Raw genomic sequence first — 23,049 nt, 5'->3', positions numbered from 1 at the left:
ACGCACATGATTTCACTGCAGTTCCAGAAGCTGCTTTTACCCCCCTGTCCCGCATCCAAGCAGCACCAAATGCTCTCCGTATCTTCTCCGGTTTCATAAATGATTGTTCAAACCCTGTGGAATCATTGAGCTATGAAACACCTTCACCATGTAGGGGTTGATGTTTTGCTGTGGTGACATCACTGAGACACATTTACACTGTTTGACAGTCCAGGCGAGGAAGTTATCTCTATATGTGCATTATGTTTGGATGCATGTGTGTGTTTGGCTAATGTCATGCTACTGAGATATCTCTGTAAATCACCAGATCCTGATGAGCTGCCGCCCTGAGAATAACCAACGCAGGAAACATGTTTTTCATGTATTAACTGTACGTGCTGCTAGTCATACACACAACTGGACAGAAGACTCTTAAAGGGACAGTCACCCAAAAATGAAAATGCCATCCTGGATGTGACTTTCATTCTTCTGAACACAAATGAAGATTTTTAGAAGAATATCTCAGCTGTGTAGGTCCTTACAATGCAAGTGAATGGTGACATGAGTGTTAAAGCCCCAAAAAGCACATAAAGGTAGCATAAAAGCAATCCGTAACACTCTAGTCGTTTAACCCATGTCTTCTGAAGTGATATGATAGGTGTGGGTGAGAATCGGATCAAGTGTGTGAGTTTGTGTTGAGAAGGACTGAAAAACTGCCGGCACACATTTGAAGAGGTTAAAGGTCAAGATCACCCTCCAGAGCACCAACACACATCCCAATGGAAACACATTTAATTGAATATTACTGATGTAAATAGTATTCTAACATGATATTACTGTGTTTATCTTTAGAAAAACTTTAGAAAAGCAGCATTACCAATTAAAGTAGCCCAAAATTAATGTAGAAGTTCAATATAATGTTTAAGCAATAGCCCGCACGGCCTAAAGTCACGTACTCAAGTATTTATCTTTTAAGGATTTTTAGATATTTTTACAGAAAACATTATTTAATTCTCCTTAAGAATACGATTTTTGCTCCAATGTGAATTTTCAGCATACAATTCATTATAAAATATAATCGAGTCTGGCAACAGATGCATGTAAAGGTAATAAATAGCATTTTAGCTTAGCATAAAGCTAAATGTTCACATAAAAATGTACTATTTGTGCTGCTCCAAACTTCAAACCCCCACAGAGTGAAAACAACGACATCCTTTAATGATCGTATGTGGATTGTGTTCATATAATGAGGCAGAAAATAGATTATTTGTAGCTTTCTATACGATGTTTAATGCTACATTTGTTAGCATCTCTAGTACAAACACCCTAACCGCATAAACAACATTAACGAGGCTTGTAATCGTGTATTAACTGGATTTATCTGTTTGTGTTTTTTGTTCAACGGTAGAAACACGATGTCGCTCCTCTATTAAGCTCCCAAAGGAAAGTTTCTGAATGACGTCATATTTCACGTGCAACAGCGTGAAAGCGCCCGTAGGAATGTAACGCATCATAAGTGTTTCACCGCTGTACAAGCGCTGATCGCATCATTTACATGGATAAATGTTTCCACCTGAACAGCCTAAATATTCAATTAAACTAATTAAAATGCAAAGTAATCTCTGAATGTAACCGTATTCTGATTACCAATGATTTATATTGTAACTGTAGTGAAATACAGTTAGTAATTTTTAGTATTTGAAATACGTAATCCCATTACATGTATTCTGTTACTCCCCAACACTGACTGTGACTGTTTATGACCTTATAAACACACATTTTTTTTATTATGTCAAAACACTTTTACTATAACACAATTTGAAAACTATAGATTTTAACACTTGCAATACAGACACACATTTACATAGTTATTACAATGCGCTTGCGCGGTAGCTCACCTGATGACTCGGAAGTCCGCGGGTCAAAAGAATGCTCGAAACGAAAGTGAAAGTAAAAGTGCCATAGCAACGGCGCAATATAATGTGGTTGCTTCGGTCAATGTTAGGTTGATATTGAAAACTCTGTTGTTTAAGTGTAGGCATTGATTAACCCCTTAAACTCCAATTTAATAGCTCACTATTCACACATACTGTGGACTAATTGCAAAAAATTGGTCAAATTTTTCACAGAACCGCCCACTTAAAAAAAGACTCAAATTATTCATAAATAATATTGCATGTGTTTATAATCTTATGATAAACAGGTTTGTTGTTGTTGTAACTTTGTAAACATGTAATTCTGGTTCTGTTTGCTCACATTGTGTTCCACTAGGTGGCAGAAAACACTAGAAAAATATATTTGTTCTCTATCACAATATACAGATGTGAACTATAGGGGGCGCTCTAACACATTATACCCCTCACAGATGTGAACTGTAGGGGGCGCTCTAACACATTATATCCCTCACAGATGTGAACTGTAGGGGGCGCTCTAACACATTATACCCCTCACAGATGTGAACTGTAGGGGGCGCTCTAACACATTATACCCCTCACAGATGTGAACTGTAGGGGGCTCTAACACATTATATCCCTCACAGATGTGAACTGTAGGGGGCGCTCTAACACATTATACCCCTCACAGATGTGAACTGTAGGGGGCGCTCTAACACATTATACCCATTCAGTCTAATCTACAAGCTCAATATAGGTGTCATTAGAAAGCTGAGATCATCCCCTTTGCATTGATATAACATTTCATAATAGTTATAATAAATATTCTAACTGATATTTTTATGTTGATTTGTTAAGCATGCTTTTCCTTCCGGATGGCATATTTTGTTCTGGACATCTAAGATATAACATTGGATTATTCACACAAGCTCACAGACGAGTAAACAATGCATGATAATGTTTTAGAAAACTTTCTAAGGTAAAAGTAAATATACATTTTTGGGCTATTTTTGGCTAAAAGCATCAGTTATCGGAGCATAAAAGATATGTTTCTATTTGATGACTTACCGAAATCAAATTTCACTTTGTGATTCTTTTGAAAATATTTCAAACTGTGGTATTAGTGCAACAAAATAAACTATACAGTCACAATCCTGAGATTGAGGGCTTTCATTTGATATATGACTTATCCATTTATGTTCAATGTGAAGGACTTTTATACAAATAATTCTACACCGTTACCTCTAGGGGGCGCTAATTTTCAATGCGAATGTTTTGATGCCTTATTTTGTTATTTTTAGTAACACAAATGCTCACATTTATCTTTTAAGACACTATCGGTTAGGTTAAAGTTACGTTTTAAGTAAGGGAATTACGTTTTACTCATTAAAACCCCCATCTATAATTCACCTTAAAAACATCGTCTGATTACATTAACTCACTTCTGGCGCCCCCCGCTGGACATTTCACTGGGAACCTGCAGCCGAACGTACTTTTGGTTTGCAAAAATGTTGCCAATATTACGTACATTTCATGAGATCAGACTGGTCATTATGAATTAGTCTATAAAATATTAAGACCAAGAACGTTATTAAGAAAGCAAATAGAGTCCATTTTGATTTTTATGTTGACTTTAAGCATGACCGATTTTACTTGTGCCCTCCCAGAAACTTCTGAAATCCCTTTCCCGGTCAGATGAAGAGACAACCACGAGCCCACCCTTAAGTTAAAAATCCCCCCCGATCTTAGAACCGGTCCTGCTTTAAAGATGTAAACAGTCCAATTCCAGTTTCAAATGCACTCTTATGATGTGTCTTTGCGCCTTTTGCGTGCACTGTACAGCTTTATGTGCAGACTGGGCAGATCGTAGAGTTCTTGCAGGTGAAAATGTTTCTCAAATGTGTCCACAAATCTGTTCTCTGGGTCCAGACGGAACCTCATGGCCCATAAGATCACGGTGTTGTCGGAGCACAGGTGCAAGAAGGTGTCCAGGAGTTCGTTGAGGTAAGGATGTCCGTACACAACATCCGCCGCAATGATGTAATCGTACCGATGGGACACACGTGGGAAGCTTTCCTCCAGATTTTGGCCCCAACTGAGTTCAGTCACCTGCGGCTGATGGCGACAGCGCCCCCTGGTGTTACGGTTCACATTGTGTCTCAGGTTACTCAGAATATCTGGCAGGTCTGTGGATGTCACTTTTGCTCCTGGAGATGGAGAAGAGTACCAAGAGTACATGTTGTTAGTGGTTTGGACACTACCATGAAGACAACACGTGGTAAATGAATATGGTAATCTTTCATTACCATGATATACACTCACCTAAAGGATTATTAGGAACACATACTAATACTGTGTTTGACCCCCTTTCACCTTCAGAACTGCCTTAATTCTACGTGGCATTGATTCAACAAGGTGCTGAAAGCATTCTTTAGAAATGTTGGCCCATATTGATAGGATAGCATCTTGCAGTTGATGGAGATTTGTGGGATGCACATCCAGGGCACGAAGCTCCCGTTCCACCACATCCCAAAGATGCTCTATTGGGTTGAGATCTGGTGACTGTGGGGGCCATTTTAGTACAGTGAACTCATTGTCATGTTCAAGAAACCAATTTGAAATGATTCGAGCTTTGTGACATGGTGCATTATCCTGCTGGAAGTAGCCATCAGAGGATGGGTACATGGTGGCCATAAAGGGATGGACATGGTCAGAAACAATGCTCAGGTAGGCTGTGGCATTTAAACGATGCCCAATTGGCACTAAGGGGCCTAAAGTGTGCCAAGAAAACATCCCCCACAGCATTACACCACCACCACCAGCCTGCACAGTGGTAACAAGGCATGATGGATCCATGTTCTCATTCTGTTTACGCCAAATTCTGACTCTACCATCTGAATGTCTCAACAGAAATCGAGACTCATCAGACCAGGCAACATTTTTCCAGTCTTCAACTGTCCAATTTTGGTGAGCTCTTGCAAATTGTAGCCTCTTTTTCCTATTTGTAGTGGAGATGAGTGGTACCCGGTGGGGTCTTCTGCTGTTGTAGCCCATCCGCCTCAAGGTTGTGCGTGTTGTGGCTTCACAAATGCTTTGCTGCATACCTCGGTTGTAACGAGTGGTTATTTCAGGCAAAGTTGCTCTTCTATCAGCTTGAATCAGTCGGCCCATTCTCCTCTGACCTCTAGCATCAACAAGGCATTTTCAGCCCACAGGACTGCCGCATACTGGATGTTTTTCCCTTTTCACACCATTCTTTGTAAACCCTAGAAATGGTTGTGCGTGAAAATCCCAGTAACTGAGCAGATTGTGAAATACTCAGACCGGCCCGTCTGGCACCAACAACCATGCCACGCTCAAAATTGCTTAAATCACCTTTCTTTCCCATTCTGACATTCAGTTTGGAGTTCAGGAGATTGTCTTGACCAGGACCACACCCCTAAATGCATTGAAGCAACTGCCATGTGATTGGTTGATTAGATAATCACATTAATGAGAAATTGAACAGGTGTTCCTAATAATCCTTTAGGTGAGTGTATATCAAAGTATCATGGTATAACAGTGGTTGGTTGGATACTACAGTAATATTTGATTTAATACCTTTTATTAAAATGGTTTTAATATCAGATACCACAAGAGTACACCGTTTTTCGGACTTCATTTACAACAAAACATGATGTATCTCGCTCACCTAGAAGGCTGGTTACTATGGTAACAAGACCGGTCCCAGCTCCTAGTTCAATAATGTTCTTATCCATGAGGTTATATTCGTCGCGGTGAGTGTCGAGGAAATGACACAACACCATCGCCTGAAAACACAATCACAAACTGATAACTCTAGTCCTGTTTTTACATGCCAATCTGAATGATATCCGTGAACACGGTTTAAGCGTCACTGAAACGTACCGAGGGCCAGAGTACGGCGCCGTAGCAGTCCGTTGACTCTTTGATTTTAATCTCCATGTCAGCAAAGGTGTACCCTTCCCACGCTTCTGTTTTAATAAGAGACGGGCGAAACTGCCTCTTCATAATTGCTGCTGCCAGTTCACTATCTGGGCTGACTTCTGCAAACACAATGTGCAATACACATTAATATCAATATTAATATCAATAATGGATTGAGATGTCAATTACATGTATTTTTTAGGCTACCAGAAAGTTGCATGTACATGTCAAACTTTGACAAAACCATGCACATGCGTTTGTCCCATGAATAGGGTACAAAGATTTCCTAAATTTCAACACATTGTTTTGTTGATTGCATTTGTCACGCTCAAACATTCTACCCCGTTACTAAAGTTATTGTAAGACAAATAACCTTTAATTATAACTATTTAGCCCAAATGAACGATAAACCAGCATTTGGTCCCAAAGTTACTTGCCCCTACTGAGTGTTGGCTTCATTTAGGCTAAATCTTCTTCCCTGTTACCCTATATAATATTTAGTTTAAACTTGTGAGGTGTGCAAACAACATTTTCTGGAGCTGATCCATTAGACCAATACTGTGTTATAAAAGGACAATTTTAGGCCTATTTGTAGCACCATTGCACAATACTTGGATCACTGTATGTAGCTCGTCCAGTGATTGTATCTACAGATTTTATAGTGTAGTGGAGATCCAGTCAATCCAGAACTTCTTTGGCTGTCCTGATGTGCCCACGCTGACAGCTGTGGCATTACGTAAGAGAGGCAGATGCCATTATATGATCATAACCACATATTGAGCACACGGCTTAGAGTGCGGAGGTGAGCATTAACACAACACAGATGGTAGTATGCTTGTTTAATCAGAGACAACATTAGCTAAGAATGCATATTTTGTCGGCATGTAAATTTAGCAGCAGACTTACAAATCTTACAAAAAGGAAAGACATTAGTAGTCATGCACCACGTTTATTTAACCGCACTTAATGTAGAAACGATTGGATTGTCTGTACGTGTTTTCTGTGCTATATATAAAGACGTTCCAATACCACATATATGACTGAGAACGTTTGTGTATTTGACTAGAAACTATTAAGTGAAGAATGAAAACAGATTATTTACACCCACCCTGGATATTGTTTTCATCCTGATCCATTTCTGGTTCTTGCATCTGATAACGTTTATTCCTTATAAGTGCAATTTCAAACTGCTGTCGTCTATTTCCCCTCATTGGTCTCTCTCTACTTTACAATCGCAGTCCAACATTAGTGTCACACTTGAACAAGCTACTTTGGGTTTCAGATAAGTGACGGTGGCAGCTGCAGGGAAAATGCAGGTCAGCCAAAAATGGGATCCCGTCTGATCCAGTGGGACTGATATATAGTGGAAGAGTAAACAAGACACTCCAAGGCCAGGAATCCCTCACTGGCTCTCACACACACACACACACATTTCCCAGATTACGACTTAACATAACTGAGAGATGAAATAGTGAATCTGTGGATCGAGTTCTTGAAGCAGGTATTCAGATTGTGTTTTGGTTCAGATCAAGGTAACACTCTTCAATCATGAGCGATGAGCAGCTGAGGGGATCTAGATATTATAGAGCAATGCAGTGACCGTATCCAATAGATATCTGTGTTGGGGGCACCTTGAGGGTGAGGTTTACTACTTAAATGGGGCGGCTGTGGCTCAGGTGGTACAGCGGGTTGGCCACAAATCGCATGTTTGGCGGTTCGATACCCGGCCAACATGACTCCACATGCCGAAGTGTCTTTGGGCAAGACACTGAACCCCAAGTTGCTCCCAATGGCAGGCTAGCACCTTACATGCAGTTCTGCCGCCATTGGTGTGTGTGTGTGTGTGTGAATGGGCTAATGAGTCACAGTTAAGGTTAATTAACCGCCAAGGTTAAAAAAGCGCTATATAAATGCAGACCATTTAAATAGCTCAAAGAGAATATATGGTGTGCCGCAAGGCTCAGTGTTAGGCCCTTTGTTATTCCCCCTGTAAACGCTCTCTGGAGGTCATACCACTAGGAAACACAGCATTAGCTTTCGCATGTGCAACATTCAATCCATCCATTCCTACTTATATTCATATTTAACTTATATTCTTTAACATATCCAACCTCTTCTTCAACACATTACATCACCTGCACATAACAGGATATCTGTATATAAAATATGCAAACAACATTATTGCACTATTGTACATTTCTCTTTTTATAATCTGTTATATCATATGTTTCTTATGTCACAATACGTATATAAATAGTAAAGTTGCTTTAGGATGATTTGTATTATAAAAAGCAAAGTACAAATAAGTTTAGATTTGAATTGGCAATTTTATTGTTCTTTGTGTAAAGGAAAAACATTCTTGCATATTCATCTAAAGGTAAAAACAGTTCATACAGTATGTTGGAATAGTTTGGAAGATTCAGTTTAAAGAAGGAATGAGATCTGAAATAATGTGTCAAAAAGAGATACTTGATTTGACTATTTTACATTGTTGCATTTATGAAACGATGGACCCTTTTCACAGCCTGTGATGTGTTTCCGCCTTATTTATACATTTTCATTTTTTAATAATGTAATGTACATTTTAACATTTACCCTGCTGTGACATTATTGTTTTAATGTGAATAAATAAAAGGTACATTTCTGATATCAACATTATTTGTACTTAAGAACTTTTTGTTGGACATGAAAAATGATCTTCCTACCATGTGACCTACATTTGGTTCTCAACCATTATCAATGGGTCAAATTTATGAATGGAGACGCGTTGAGAGCCCCATATCTCCGGGATATAACCATTTAGGGTCTTACGAATGAAGATATAACAATTAAAGTTTGTTTTGAACCAGAATCTGAATGTATATTAAGATATATTTCATAATTCTGGAATTATAGGCACTTCAATTTGGGAAAAACAGCACAAAAAAAGTGTTTTGTCCCATTTTTGGACTCACCCCGTTTGCATATAATGCACCAAGGGGTGCTGAAGTCAACTGATTTGAGTAATAGATCTACCGATCTCTGTGTACAAATAAAATAATGACACTGACATCTTTCCAAGGTTATTTTTTTTTAGCTGTAGTTTGAGCTGTAGGGGAAAATTTGCATTTTGATCCCCTCTACAAAATAATGCATTACTCAGTAGATATTGATCCATGGCATTTAATATTTTGGCTTTAATATTAATTTATGTTTATCTTTCAGCAGTAAACACACTTATCAAAAACAACATTTTGAGTTGAGTTGACAAATATTGCCCTTATGGGTTATATGAAGAGGGTCCATTATGCTGGATCTTAATTGCACAGCACCATAATTAATCACTTATAATATGTTTGTTGTCATTCGTTTTTGCTCCTTCCTCTCCCTCTTCCTCCTCCTCCTCGCCCTGTTCGTCTTCCTCTTGTTGTCCCCTCGAACACGGATCGCGCCGTCACCATAACAACACCCCGCCCACGTTCCACATCATCCTCTGAGCTGGAGCTGCTTGACTCCGCCCCCGATGACATCAGCATCCTGTCATGAGAAACTCCGCCCTCCGGCAGGTCTGTAGGGGTGTTTACATGCACCGCTGACCCTAGAAACCCTCCCGCTAAGGGCCCCGCAGCACCAGGGGCCTCCTCTCCACCCCGGCACAGATTGGAGGCCGCACTCTTTCCCTGTTTAGCTGGAGAAGTCTCTTCATCATCCTCATCGTCATCCTCCTCTCGTTCTTTTCTCTTGAGACAGGTGACCGCTCTGCGCAGACGCTGACTACGGATCGCCTGCCGCTCCTGCTGCTCCAAATGGAAGAATGAATCGATGCGAAGCTGCGTCTGCACAGACACAAAGACACAGTCACAAAATGCCCGAAGACCAAGAGTGAAATTCCAACATTCTGTCGGCAGGTTGTTGCTTGAGTTTTACAAGGTCGAAAAAGACGTCTAACCCTAACCCTCCAATGGGAGAAACAACATGGCCGTCCTAGCAAATTGGCATGAATGTACAGCTATGTGGGATTTTAGACCAACGAGATTCTGGATGCACTTCACCTGTTGGGTATTAAGCTGTTTTAGAACGGGTCGTAACGTCTCATCCGTCTTTCTGCTGTTCCAACCAAAACGACTCTGACAGAATTTTAGACTGGTTAAGAAACACTTTTAATGCACAAATAATGACGACAAACACTTCTGTCACTTTCATATCAGAAACAATGTGAAGGATATTCCTTAATGAGCTCCAGGTGTGGGTGGCTCCAGCTGAACGAGGCGTCTGATTGGTCAACGGTGGGCTGCAGGTACGCTTGAGCCACGACAGGGTTTGGAAAACCAGGATGAAGCTGTACGTTTCTCAGTTTCTTCTTCACTTTTGTGTCTTTGGGATTAACAGCCAGTTTCTTATTCTCCTGAGCTTCGGTCCACCACTCACTACAGACAAACAAAATAAATGTCATCGTATGGGCAAGAGCAGCGTGAGCATTTCTCTTAAACATCTCCTTTTGTGTAATGTCGATGTGTTTCTGACCTGAACTGCATGAGTGGTTCTAATCCAGCACCAGGAAACTCGTTGAGTATCTCCATTCCGGTGACGTATCCCACCCCTGGAATGCCTTCAGTGTAGTCGCTGCCCAGCAGATACGCCAGATTGATCATCTTAGTCCTGTCTAAACCTACATCACAGGACACACCGTCACGCTTGTCTATTTCTCCGAAACCGCACACATAGTTAGTAAAAATCAAGATCTGAAACAACTAATACTGTAATTATCTGCAGGACGAAGTTTGAGAATCACCCAGTTGGTTCTGCAAGTCCACAGACTGGAAATGCTCCACGTATTTGTTCTGGTTGAAGAAGTTCTTGTAGACGTGACGGCCACCGAAGAGCCAGATGTCGCTGTCGTCAGTGATGGTGCCGTGCGTATGATCCGAGCGGTCCAGAGCCGCACACTGAGCTTCCGCCTCCATCGGTGCCACTATAAAAGGTACGCCAAACAAACGCAACAGCTCCTGAAAAACAAAACGCTTTAAAATCACACAAAAGCATGAGTAACATCAAGTATCCTGTAATGCAATGTGCTTGACTTGACCTTACGTTTCCAGTGTGATGCATGGACTGAAATAATTCATTTGATTGAACTGACATATTTTTTTAACACAAAATTGGATTACAAATGTAAAATATTGAGGTCTGTCAATTAAATTTTGCGCCGCACTCTTTTGGAGTTTTTGCCTCCGTTTGGAGATCTTCGGGCTGCAGCTTTACCTACTTGTAACCAGCAAAGACATACAGAGACCCTAAACCAACCCTTACCCTGCCCGTAACTGTGTGTGGAGTTGACCCAACCCTAATTGGAGTAACTCCACCCCCTTATGGAGATTCTGCCCCAATTTAGAGATCTCCGGGCTGCAGCTATACATACTTGTAACCACCAGCAAAGAAATACAGAAACCAACCCTTACCCCACCCGTAACTGTGTGTGGAGTTGACCCAACCCCCTTATGGAGATTCTGCCCCTATTTGGAGATCTTCGGGCTGCAGCTATACCTACTCGTATCCAGCAATGACATATATAGACCCTAACCATGTGTGGAAGTGCCGCCCTTTTTGGAGTTGACCCAACCCTCTATTGGAATAGCCCGCCCCTTTCTGGAGTAACTACGCCTTCTTTTGGAGATCCCGGCCCAGTTGGAAATCTCCGGGCTGCAGCTATACATACTTGTAACCACAAGCAAAGACATACAGAGACCCAAACAGTGTATGGAAGTGTCGCCCCCTTTTGGAGTTGGCGCAACCCCCTTTTGGAATAACCCCACCCCCCTCTGGAGTGACCCCACCTTCTTTTGGAGATCTCCGGGCTGCAGCTGTGCCTACTTGAAACCTCCAGCAAAGACATACAGAGTCTCTAACCCAACCCTTACCCTACCCGTAACTGTGTGTGTTCACCCAACCCTAATTGGAGTAACTCCACCCCCTTATGGAGATTCTGCCCCCATTTTGTGACAGTATAAGAATAACACACGTTCACACACACCTGGCTCTCTTGACACATCTGTCCAGTAACGGTGCTGCTGTGGCGTTCCTGTTGTTGTTGTTGCTCTCTCAGACTGATCTGTTCATCCTGTAGATCTCTCTCTAACTGCACCAGCTCCTCCTACAGGACCACATTCATTCATCACAAGTCTTTAAGGGCACACAAACTGGCACGCCCACACCAGAACGTTCCCTGCACCGTCGTCAGCTTCATTGATTAGAAAAGACTTCTAGTTTGGTCGTGTCTCTTACTTGTCATTTAGACACTACATATTTAATTAAGTACAGTATAGATCATTTATTTACCACATCAATGTGTTCCCACTCGCTCACAGCAGGAGGCGGTTCAGTTTTGGACTCGTTGATTGCACTATTATCTACATCTGAGCTTTGATCGCTCGACTCTTTCATGTCTTCCTCCTTTTCTTTCTTATTCTCGTCATCTGATGTGATTTTATTCACTGGTTCTTCCTCCGTTTCAGACGGTTTCTCAGCATCAGACACTTCTATAAAACTCTCTGACAAACACAAGACAGATATAGATATATACATTTATAAAAGAACTGTGGGCAAGTTGTGCCGGGTCAATTTGACCCACTAAGTGCAACAGTGGTACTTGACTGCCAAGACAGGAAAGCATTAATACAAGTCTGATCTTACACAACCTAGCTTTTCCTGTCAATCTTGTTTTAAGGATAAAAATACGGAATAAGAAACTGAAATATGTGTATCTGCACCTTCAGAGCTGCTGTCCACATCATCTTCACTCTTCACAACAATCTCACAGTTTTTTTCTTCCATGTGATCGTCTTTATCATCCGTTTTCACATGTTTACGATCAGAGGACGAGCTCAGAAGAACATCGCCTCCTGACACGCATGTGTCTTCTGGACTTTTGGGTTTAGAACCATGAAGAATAAGAGGCGTACTGGACTGATGTTTTGATTCTGACTTTAAAGAACCTGCCTGTAAGGAAACACCTGGAATCAGATCAGATCCGTCCGGCGCAGCAGCGGCGCTTCTGATTCCAAGAACCTCCTCCGAGTCTTCTCGCTCAGAGCTTCTCATGACCGTTTTAGAGCCCAGAGCTTCTTGAACGGCCAGCAAAGTTCTGGGAGAAACACCACTGTCTCCGGTCAGCTGCTCGTTATCATTAATTACAACTGTCTGTTCACCCTCATCTTCATCTGAGCTGATCGTGATGATGCGTTTCCTGTTTCTGTGGAGATCGGTGGCTGTTGAATCATCCTTGAGGGTGTTTTGGATGGCGTGGAGAGTTTGAGGTGAAACACTTCCATCTTTATCTTCAGCTCCAGTTGTTCTACCTCCACTGTGTGCGGCTCTCAAAGGGACTGCTTCATCATCTTCATCAGAGCTGGTGTCCATCATGGCACTCTGGATGGCGTGTAGGGTGCGAGGGGAGGGTGGCGCTTCCTCCTCCTGAACACACATCTGTTTAGAGGCTGATGAAGAGGAGGAGGAGGAAGGCTTGTTCTCGTCATCTTCTGTGATTGGCCGCCACAGTGGCTCAGGTTTTCCGGTAGGTCTTCCTTTTCTTTCCCATGGACAGCTGGACCACAGCGCTGGCGACGGCCGACTGTCTGGAGTCTTAGCGGCCTTTTGGGACCCTGAAAAACAATTGAACAATCCTTTTTTTTTTATGTGATCAGTGGCTGATAATTACACCATATTTCCTATTTATATCAAACAGACATATTAACAAAACCTTTACATTATTGCTTTATAGCACACCAGACTCGGTGCAGTACACATATCTCTTAAGACGCTTCAGCATACTGACCTTTAATGAGTATGTAATGTGATGAGTTCTCTGACACAAGCCGTCTGACCTCCACGTCATGATCTTTACTCTCGCCTAACTGTTGCTCCGCCCCTCCAGAGCTGCGATGATTCATTTCCTTCTCCACTCCCTCCAGACGCTGGTTTAGTTTGTTTCTCTGCAGTAAACCGGCTAACTGATACTGAGAGAAGTCACCTGACCGCTGATGGTCAAGAGAGAAGAGTAAACACACGTCACATGAGGAACATACTAAAGGTGCATTCTGTGTCACTGATGAGATGCTGTTCAGTACATGGACACATCCTCTACAAAGAGAATTGAAGTTTGATGGATATTTATTCATTGTATACTTGCAATCCTAGCTGAGCAGTGGCTAGGGTGTGTTGACAGACAGATACACAAATACACAGATAGACAGACCAATAGATAGACAGACAGACTGATTGACAGACAGATAGTTGATATATAGACAGACATACAGACAGACAGTCAGATAGATAGATAGACAAACCAACAGATAGACACACAGACAGATAGATAGACATACAGAAAGACAGACAGATAGATAGACAAACCAACAGACAGACAGAAAGATCAATAGACAGACAGATAGACAGACAGACAGAAAGATCGATAGACAGACAGACAGATAAATAGACAGACAGACACACAGACAGAAAGACAGACAGACAGATAGATAGATAGATAGACAAACAGACAGACAGATAGATAGACAAACAGACACACAGACAGATAAACAGACAGATAGACAGACAGATAAACAGAAAGATCAATAGACAGACAGACACACAGATAGACAGATAAACAGACAGAAAGATCGATAGACAGACAGACAGATAGATAGACAGATAAACAGACAGACAGATCGATAGACAGAGAGATAAACAGACAGACAAACAGAAAGATCGATAGACAGACAGACAGACAGATAGACAAACAGACAGAAAGCTCGATAGACAGACAGACAGACAAACAGATAGACAGACAGACAGAAAGATCGATAGACAGACAGACAGACAGATCGATAGACAGACAGATCGATAGACAGACAGACAGACAGAAAAACAAACAGACAGACAGACAGATAGACAAACAGACAGAAAGATCGATAGACAGACAGATAAACAGACAGACAGACACACAGAAAGATCGATAGACAGACAGATAAACAGACAGATCGATAGACAGACAGACAGATAGATAGATAGACAGACAGATAAACAGACAGACAGACACACAGAAAGATCGATAGACAGACAAACAGACAGATAGACCGACAGATCGATAGACAGACAGACAGCTAGACAAACAGACAGAAAGATCGACAGACAGACAGACAGATAGACAGACAGATAGATAGACATACAGAAAGACAGACAGATAGATAGACAAACCAACAGACAGACAGAAAGATCAATAGACAGAAAGATCGATAGACAGACAGACAGATAAATAGACAGACAGACACACAGACAGAAAGACAGACAGACAGATAGATAGATAGACAAACAGACAGACAGATAGATAGACAAACAGACACACAGACAGATAAACAGACAGATAGACAGACAGATAAACAGAAAGATCAATAGACAGACAGACACACAGATAGACAGATAAACAGACAGAAAGATCGATAGACAGACAGACAGATAGATAGACAGATCGATAGACAGAGAGATAAACAGACAGACAAACAGAAAGATCGATAGACAGAGAGATAAACAGACAGACAAACAGAAAGATCGATAGACAGACAGACAGACAGATAGACAAACAGACAGAAAGCTCGATAGACAGACAGACAGACAAACAGATAGACAGACAGACAGAAAGATCGATAGACAGACAGACAGATCGATAGACAGACAGACAGATAGACAAACAGACAGACAGATCGATAGACAGACAGACAGATAAACAAACAGACAGACAGACAGATAGACAAACAGACAGAAAGATCGATAGACAGACAGATAAACAGACAGATCGATAGACAGACAGACAGCTAGACAAACAGACAGAAAGATCGATAGACAGACAGACAGACAGATCGATAGACAGACAGACAGACAGATAGATAGATAGACAGACAGATAAACAGACAGACAGACACACAGAAAGATCGATAGACAGACAAACAGACAGATAGACCGACAGATCGATAGACAGACAGACAGCTAGACAAACAGACAGAAAGATCGACAGACAGACAGACAGATAGACAGACAGAAAGATCGATAGACAGACAGATCGACAGATAGACATACAGACAGATAGATAGACATACAGAAAGACAGACAGATAGATAGACAAACCAACAGACAGACAGAAAGATCAATAGACAGACAGCTAGACAGACAGACAGAAAGATCGATAGATAGACAGACAGATAAATAGACAGACAGAAAGACAGACAGATAGATAGATAGACAAACAAAGATCGATAGACAGACAGATAAACAGACAGACAGACAGATAGATAGACAGACAGATAAACAGACAGATAGATAGATCGATAGACAAACAGACAGACAGATAGATAGACAGACAGACAGACAGACAGATAAACAGACAGATAGACAGACAGATAAACAGAAAGATCAATAGACAGACACACAGATAGACAGATAAACAGACAGACAGATAGATAGACAGACAGACAGACAGATCGATAGACAGACAGAGAAACAGACAGACAGACAGATCGACAGACAAACAGAAAGATCGATAGACAGACAGATAAACAGACAGACAGATCGATAGACAGACAGATAGACAAACAGACAGAAAGCTCGATAGACAGACAGACAGACAGATAGACAAACAGATAGACAGACAGACAGAAAGATCGATAGACAGACAGACAGATCGACAAACAGACAGACAGATCGATAGACAGACAGACAGATCGATAGACAGACAGACACACAGAAAGATCGATAGACAGACAAACAGACAGATAGACAGAAAGATCGACAGACAGACAGATAAACAGACAGATCGATACAGACAGACAGCTAGACAAACAGACAAAGATCGATAGACAGACAGACAGATAGACAAACAGATAGACAGACAGAAAGATCGATAGACAGACAGACAGATCGATAGACAGACAGACAGAAAAATAGATAGACAGACAGACAGACACACAGAAAGATCGATAGACAGACAAACAGACAGATAGACTGACAGACAGACAGATAAACAGACAGATCGATAGACAGACAGACAGACAGACAGCTAGACAAACAGACAGAAAGATCAATAGACACAGACAGACAGATCGATAGACAGACAGACAGATAGATAGATAGACAGACAGAAAGATCGATAGACAGACAGATAAACAGACAGACAGACAGATCGATAGACAGACAGACAGATAGACAAACAGACAGAAAGATCGATAGACAGACAGACAGAAAGATCGATAGACAGACAGACAGATCGATAGACAGACAGACAGACAGATCGATAGACAGACAGATAGATAGATAGACAGACAGATAAACAGACAGACAGACAGATAGACAAACAGACAGAAAGATCGATAGACAGACAGATCGATAGACAGACAGACAGAGACAGATCGATAAGCAGACAGATAGACAAACAGACAGACAGATAAACAGACAGACACACAGAAAGATCGATAGACAGACAAACAGACAGATAAACAGACAGATCGATACAGACAGACAGCTAGACAAACAGACAAAGATCGATAGACAGACAGACAGATAGACAAACAGATAGACAGACAGAAAGATCGATAGACAGACAGACAGATCGATAGACAGACAGACAGAAAAATAGATAGACAGACAGACAGACACACAGAAAGATCGATAGACAGACAAACAGACAGATAGACTGACAGACAGACAGATAAACAGACAGATCGATAGACAGACAGACAGCTAGACAAACAGACAGAAAGATCAATAGACACAGACAGACAGATCGATAGACAGACAGACAGATAGATAGATAGACAGACAGAAAGATCGATAGACAGACAGATAAACAGACAGACAGATAAACAGACAGATATACAGACAGACAGACAAACAGATAGACAGACAGAAAGATCGATAGACAGATAAACAGACAGAAAGATCGACAGATAGACAGACAGACAGATAAACAGACAGATAGACAGACAGATAAACAGATAGATAGACAGACAGACAGACAGATAAACAGATAGATAGACAGACAGACAGACAGATAGACAGACAGACAGACAGATAAACAGATAGATAGACAGACAGACAGATAAACAGACAGATAGACAGACACACAGACAGACAGACAGACAGATTTGTTCACCTCCGGTGGTTTGTGGTACAGTGTGCGTCGTCTTTTGTTCAACTCTTTCATTTCTTTGAGGATTTCATGTTTGATTTCTGGTGGCATGATTGAAAACTCCTCTGAATTAATGTCAACAGAGTTTGGGTTTTCATATATGGCTTCCTGTAGAGAGACACACAAACAGTATTATTGATTTGTTTCTTATGTATTTAATCGTGTGTGTTCTGTCTGTGATTGGTCAATCACCTGATATGTGCTGTAGTTCTGCACAGATTCATCTCTCTCCGTCTCCTCTTCTGAACTATAGTGGAAGATAAAGTGTGACAGTAAGACACATGAAGGACACTTATAAAGATGATGTATGTTAGTCCTCTCATCTCACCTGCTCTGCTCTTTCTCTTCATCAGGAGGAAGAGTCGGCAGAACGTACATGTCATCACCATCATCACATCTGACAGACGACAGGCTGGGAATCGCCTCTTGACTGAAGTTACAAGAAAACACGTTTGACAACCATCTTTTGCTTTAAGCTCGTTCATTCTTTACTCTTTCTGTGTATTTCATTAGATGTTTAATCAGTTTAATCACGAAAATCATTTACATTTTTTTATTATTTTTACATTTTCATTTTACAACATTTAAGCAGATCTCTCCAAATGCTCATTAATGCAATGCAAAAAAAAAGTCTAATTCTGGTTACTGTAATAGGAAGAAATATTAAATACAAATATTGTATTATTATTTAAAATACAGTTTTAAAAAGTATTATATTTGGGGCAGTATTTGTTGTACTGCCTTTAATTTATACAAATTTTAATGATAAAATATCCAAATTATATTTAAATCATACAATTATAATTGTATTTAATTTATACAGATTTTAATGTAAAAAAATATTAATGTTTTAATTTAATACATAAAATAATTACTATTACATAAATAATAATCTATTGAGAAAAGTGTCAGGGTTAGAAAATAATGAGAATTACAAATAAAATCCAGAAGTAATCTGGTAATGAGAATTACAAATAACATCCAGAAGTAATCTGGTAATGAGAATTACAAATAACATCCAGAAGTAATCTGGTAATGAGAATTACAAATAACATCCAGAAGTAATCTGGTAATGAGAATTACCAATAACATCCAGAAGTAATCTGGTAATGAGAATTACCAATAACATCCAGAAGTAATCTGGTAATGAGAATTACCAATAACATCCAGAAGTAATCTGGTAATGAGAATTACCAATAACATCCAGAAGTAATCTGGTAATGAGAATTACAAATAACATCCAGAAGTAATCTGGTAATGACAATTACAAATAACATCCAGAAGTAATCTGGTAATGAGAATTACAAATAACATCCAGAAGTAATCTGGTAATGACAATTACAAATAACATCCAGAAGTAATCTGGTAATGACAATTACAAATAACATCCAGAAGTAATCTGGTAATGAGAATTACCAATAACATCCAGAAGTAATCTGGTAATGAGAATTACCAATAACATCCAGAAGTAATCTGGTAATGAGAATTACAAATAACATCCAGAAGTAATCTGGTAATGAGAATTACAAATAACATCCAGAAGTAATCTGGTAATGAGAATTACAAATAACATCCAGAAGTAATCTGGTAATGAGAATTACAAATAACATCCAGAAGTAATCTGGTAATGAGAATTTTGGGGGATTGAGTTTAATTGTCATGAAAATTCCCCAAATTCTAATTACAGTGATGTAAAACTAAAAAATGTAAATTCTTATTTCTCTAATGGGAAAAAAATATGAAATAATTGTAATTGCATTTAAATAATACAGTTATAAATATTTATAATGTCAATTACAAATAATGTCCAGATGCATTATTGTTGAAATTGTCATGAAAATAATGTCACAGCGCAACAAGTTTTGGTTTTCTTGATGCAAAATATGATTATAATTGATTTGTGTAATTATTGGGGTGAAATATGAGCAGCCCACCTGTGATCTCCCAGAGCAGCTTTGATGGCTTGTCTCTTCAGAAACGTCCTGAGCAGTTTTTCATTGGTCTGTTTGGATTCACGTGTCATTTCCTCCCTGCGCTGTCTCCTGATCGCCTGTCAAACACATGTGAAGATGTTGGTATTCCTGACCTCATGTCCCTGTTTGACCTTTAGATTCATGTTTAAAACATCGTCTGCTGTCCATACACAGATCTGAACATCACAGCCGTGTAAACTCACCAGTGTTTGTTTCTTGAGCAGCGGCGCGTCTCCATCGTACACAAACACGGGTTTGATCCTGAAGAACAGCAGCTTACAGAGCCGATGGAAGAGTGTAAGCAGATGAGCGTTCTGAACGTTATTACCGTCACGATCCCGCACACCTTTGACCGCCTGATTCAACCAGATGCTGATATCTGAGACGGGTTAGTTATGGATGCAAACAGCAAAAAGAAGACGAAATTCAATGTTCCATGGTACAAAATCTGTTCAGAACGTGACCAGGTCACATGTCACATCCCTAAAGAATAACACGTTACTACCACGACAAATCCAAAACCCCGTGGGATTATAACATCATGTTGTTGATGTAGTAAAGGATACCGACAGCTAAGATCTTCCCCTCCAGTGTCTCAGGGTTGATGGGTTTTCCGGTGCTTTCCAAGAGCTTCCACAAGCCATGAACTCCCATCTTACCTGCTCACACACCTGAGAACAACAGAAACACACAATACAGCTATTACGACCTCATTTACATAACATACATAAGAATAGATAACAGCCCCCATTCAATGAAATCGGCCGATTAATCGTCTATCGGCCTTTAGTTGCAAAATCCACTATGTAGAAGTGAAAGTGGAGATTTATAGTAAAAAAGGACTTACAAATGTACGTGTTTTTAACTTACATCTATCATATCACTTCTGAAGACATGGATTAAACCACTGGAGTCGTATGGATTACTTTTATGCTGCCTTTATGTGCTTTTTGGAGCTATAAAGTTCTGGTCACCATTCACTTGCATTGTATGGACCTACAGAGCTGAAATATTCTTCTAAAAATCTTCAATTGTGCTCTACAGAGGAAAGAAAGTCACACACATCTGGGATGACATGAGGGTGAGGAAATGATGAGAGAATTTTCATTTTTGGGTGAACTGTCCCTTTAAATGCATCAGCTGAAAAGATTCAGGAAATGGGTTTGAGCTCAGGTGAACTCTCAACGGGGAGTGTAGACATTGCAAAATAAGAGTCCCCTGTGTATTTCAGGCTTCTTCATCATTTCAATTAGAGTTATGTACCAAAATCTTGCTTTATTCTGCTAATTGGTGTATTTTTATTTTTGCACAATAAACTCTTGTAGCCTGAGCTACCCGCACTAAGAACATTTTCAACATATTTTATATATATATATATATATATATATATATATATATATATATATATATATATATATATATATATCCTGTTCAATTTGCAGCAAAAACGGTCAGCTGTGGTTTCCATAATTCTCTGTAAATAAAATAAATTAATAAAATATTTTTTTACTATTTCAATAAAATATGATTAAATCTAATGGTTCATGCAGGAACTTCTGGGAATGCCTGATTATTTGCTTAAACCGTAATTTTAAGAAATTTGTCCAAAAAGTAAAAAATTTTTACAGCGTTATTTTTTATTCTAAAAACTTTTATTTTTTAACATCAAATCACGTATATTTTCTTGTTAAATAAAATATATTTCCTCACCATACATTAGATAACTACCAGCAAAATTTCAGTGTGTATATATATATATATTCTGCAAATTTGCAAATAAAAACAGCCTTTTGGCTCCTAAATGTTTTAGTTGTTCATAATGTTTAGAGCTTCTGTAAAACCAAAACAAAGAACATTGAAGCAATAAAGATCTGATTCTACAACAATAACAGAGGAATAAATCTGTTATCTGTGATTAAAGTTAAACAACATGACAACACCAATTGTGAATATTGCTGATTCGGACATACCTGATATGTGAAAGAAGTTAAAATGATGATATTTAATAATAACGCACATCACACTCACAACACCCGGTGGCAGTGTGGACACGTAATAACTCCCCCGGAAACATCAAGCGAACACATCAGTTCCGCTTTCAATATCGATATATTCATATTTTTACACAACATTACTAGTAAACAAGTATATATATATATATATATACACACGTGTGTGTATTCTATACACTTTATTATTATTTATTTATTATTATTATTATTATATTTTCATGAAATGTTAAGGAAAGTCATAGCATACAACGCAAAACATTAGTGATTAGTTTATCATTTTCAAGTCATTTTACTGATGCTTCCAAGTAGGAATAAACCGATGTATCGCTTTTACCAATTAATCGGTGGCGATAGTTGCTTTTTGGAACTATCAACAATTAGAAAAATCAATGCACTTTTTGTTATTTTGATCAGTTAAATCGTGATTTTTAAAGTGACGCGAAGGCATGCAAGGAAAAATGTGACTATATGGAACGCCCCCCGTTAGCACACACTACATGTATCTCCAACTTCTTAGCATGTGAATAATCATACAAAAATCATCTGATGAAATACTTGTATAGAAAAAGCTTACTTTGGTAAAGAGTTAACTGCAGAGCATTGTAACGGAGCCAAGTCGCTGTCATTTCAAAATAAGAGTCCCTGGTTTATTTTTGGGTAGTTAAACATTTATAGTTAAAAGTCTCACTTTACTAAGAACATTTTTATAACATTCTATAAATCGATTAAAAAAAATTATCGGCTGATTAATCTGTTATCTGCCTTTTCCACCACTTTAGTTATTGTATCGGCAAAATCCACATTATATTACTTTTTAATTCTGAGATTTTCTAAAGCACCTCTTTGCTTTAATAAATACATATCAAAGGTTTGTGGTTGACTTTGCATTAAACTGCATATGTGCTGAAAGTGTTATCATTCAGTATTGTTGCATACTGAGTTTCATCTAATTATCTTCTCATTAGATTATATCAGATAAACCACATGATGACTTGCTTTATGACTTATTATATACCAAAACAAGAGAGAAAAAAACACCTAAA

General features: G+C 39.4%; 4 protein-coding genes across 7 annotated transcripts in view; 1 reads left to right on the top strand and 3 right to left on the bottom strand.

Annotated features, from left to right (window-relative positions):
- The window catches only part of LOC127643624 (tripeptidyl-peptidase 2-like), a 72,206-nt gene extending 53,813 nt beyond the window's left edge, over nt 1-18,393 (top strand). Inside the window, exon 29 of one of the 2 annotated variants that reach the window (XM_052126415.1) lies at nt 18,375-18,393. The gene's annotated coding sequence lies outside the window, so the exon portion shown is untranslated. Of the gene's footprint in view, nt 1-307; nt 477-18,374 lie in introns of those variants that run through there. The other variant, XM_052126414.1, reaches the window with a different exon arrangement.
- The window catches only part of trmt10c (tRNA methyltransferase 10C, mitochondrial RNase P subunit), a 112,564-nt gene that overhangs the window by 84,646 nt on the left and 4,869 nt on the right, over nt 1-23,049 (bottom strand). The window lies entirely within an intron of this gene.
- On the bottom strand, nt 1,709-7,909 carry mettl21e (methyltransferase like 21e). Its single transcript, XM_052126485.1, has 4 exons — nt 6,925-7,909; nt 5,778-5,935; nt 5,563-5,680; nt 1,709-4,078 (listed from the first exon to the last, which is right to left on the bottom strand). Exons 1-4 carry the CDS (start codon nt 7,025-7,027, stop codon nt 3,675-3,677), a joined length of 783 nt encoding a protein of 260 aa, XP_051982445.1. The 5' UTR covers nt 7,028-7,909; the 3' UTR covers nt 1,709-3,674.
- On the bottom strand, nt 8,069-21,316 carry ercc5 (excision repair cross-complementation group 5). The gene is given in 16 exon segments (XM_052126419.1): nt 8,069-9,230; nt 9,233-9,631; nt 9,848-9,933; nt 10,023-10,222; nt 10,320-10,464; nt 10,588-10,801; nt 11,827-11,946; nt 12,132-12,343; nt 12,563-13,453; nt 13,627-13,828; nt 17,986-18,129; nt 18,214-18,268; nt 18,350-18,451; nt 19,956-20,071; nt 20,198-20,373; nt 20,561-21,316. Coding segments are annotated over 16 exon segments (3,240 nt in total). The 5' UTR covers nt 20,649-21,316; the 3' UTR covers nt 8,069-9,140.

The sequence above is a fragment of the Xyrauchen texanus genome, chromosome 5, assembly GCF_025860055.1.
Source record: "Xyrauchen texanus isolate HMW12.3.18 chromosome 5, RBS_HiC_50CHRs, whole genome shotgun sequence".
In the NCBI taxonomy this organism is placed as follows: Eukaryota; Metazoa; Chordata; class Actinopteri; order Cypriniformes; family Catostomidae; genus Xyrauchen; species Xyrauchen texanus.
The sequence above is the reverse complement of the archived record's forward strand: the minus strand, read 5'-3'. Positions and strand labels throughout refer to the sequence as shown.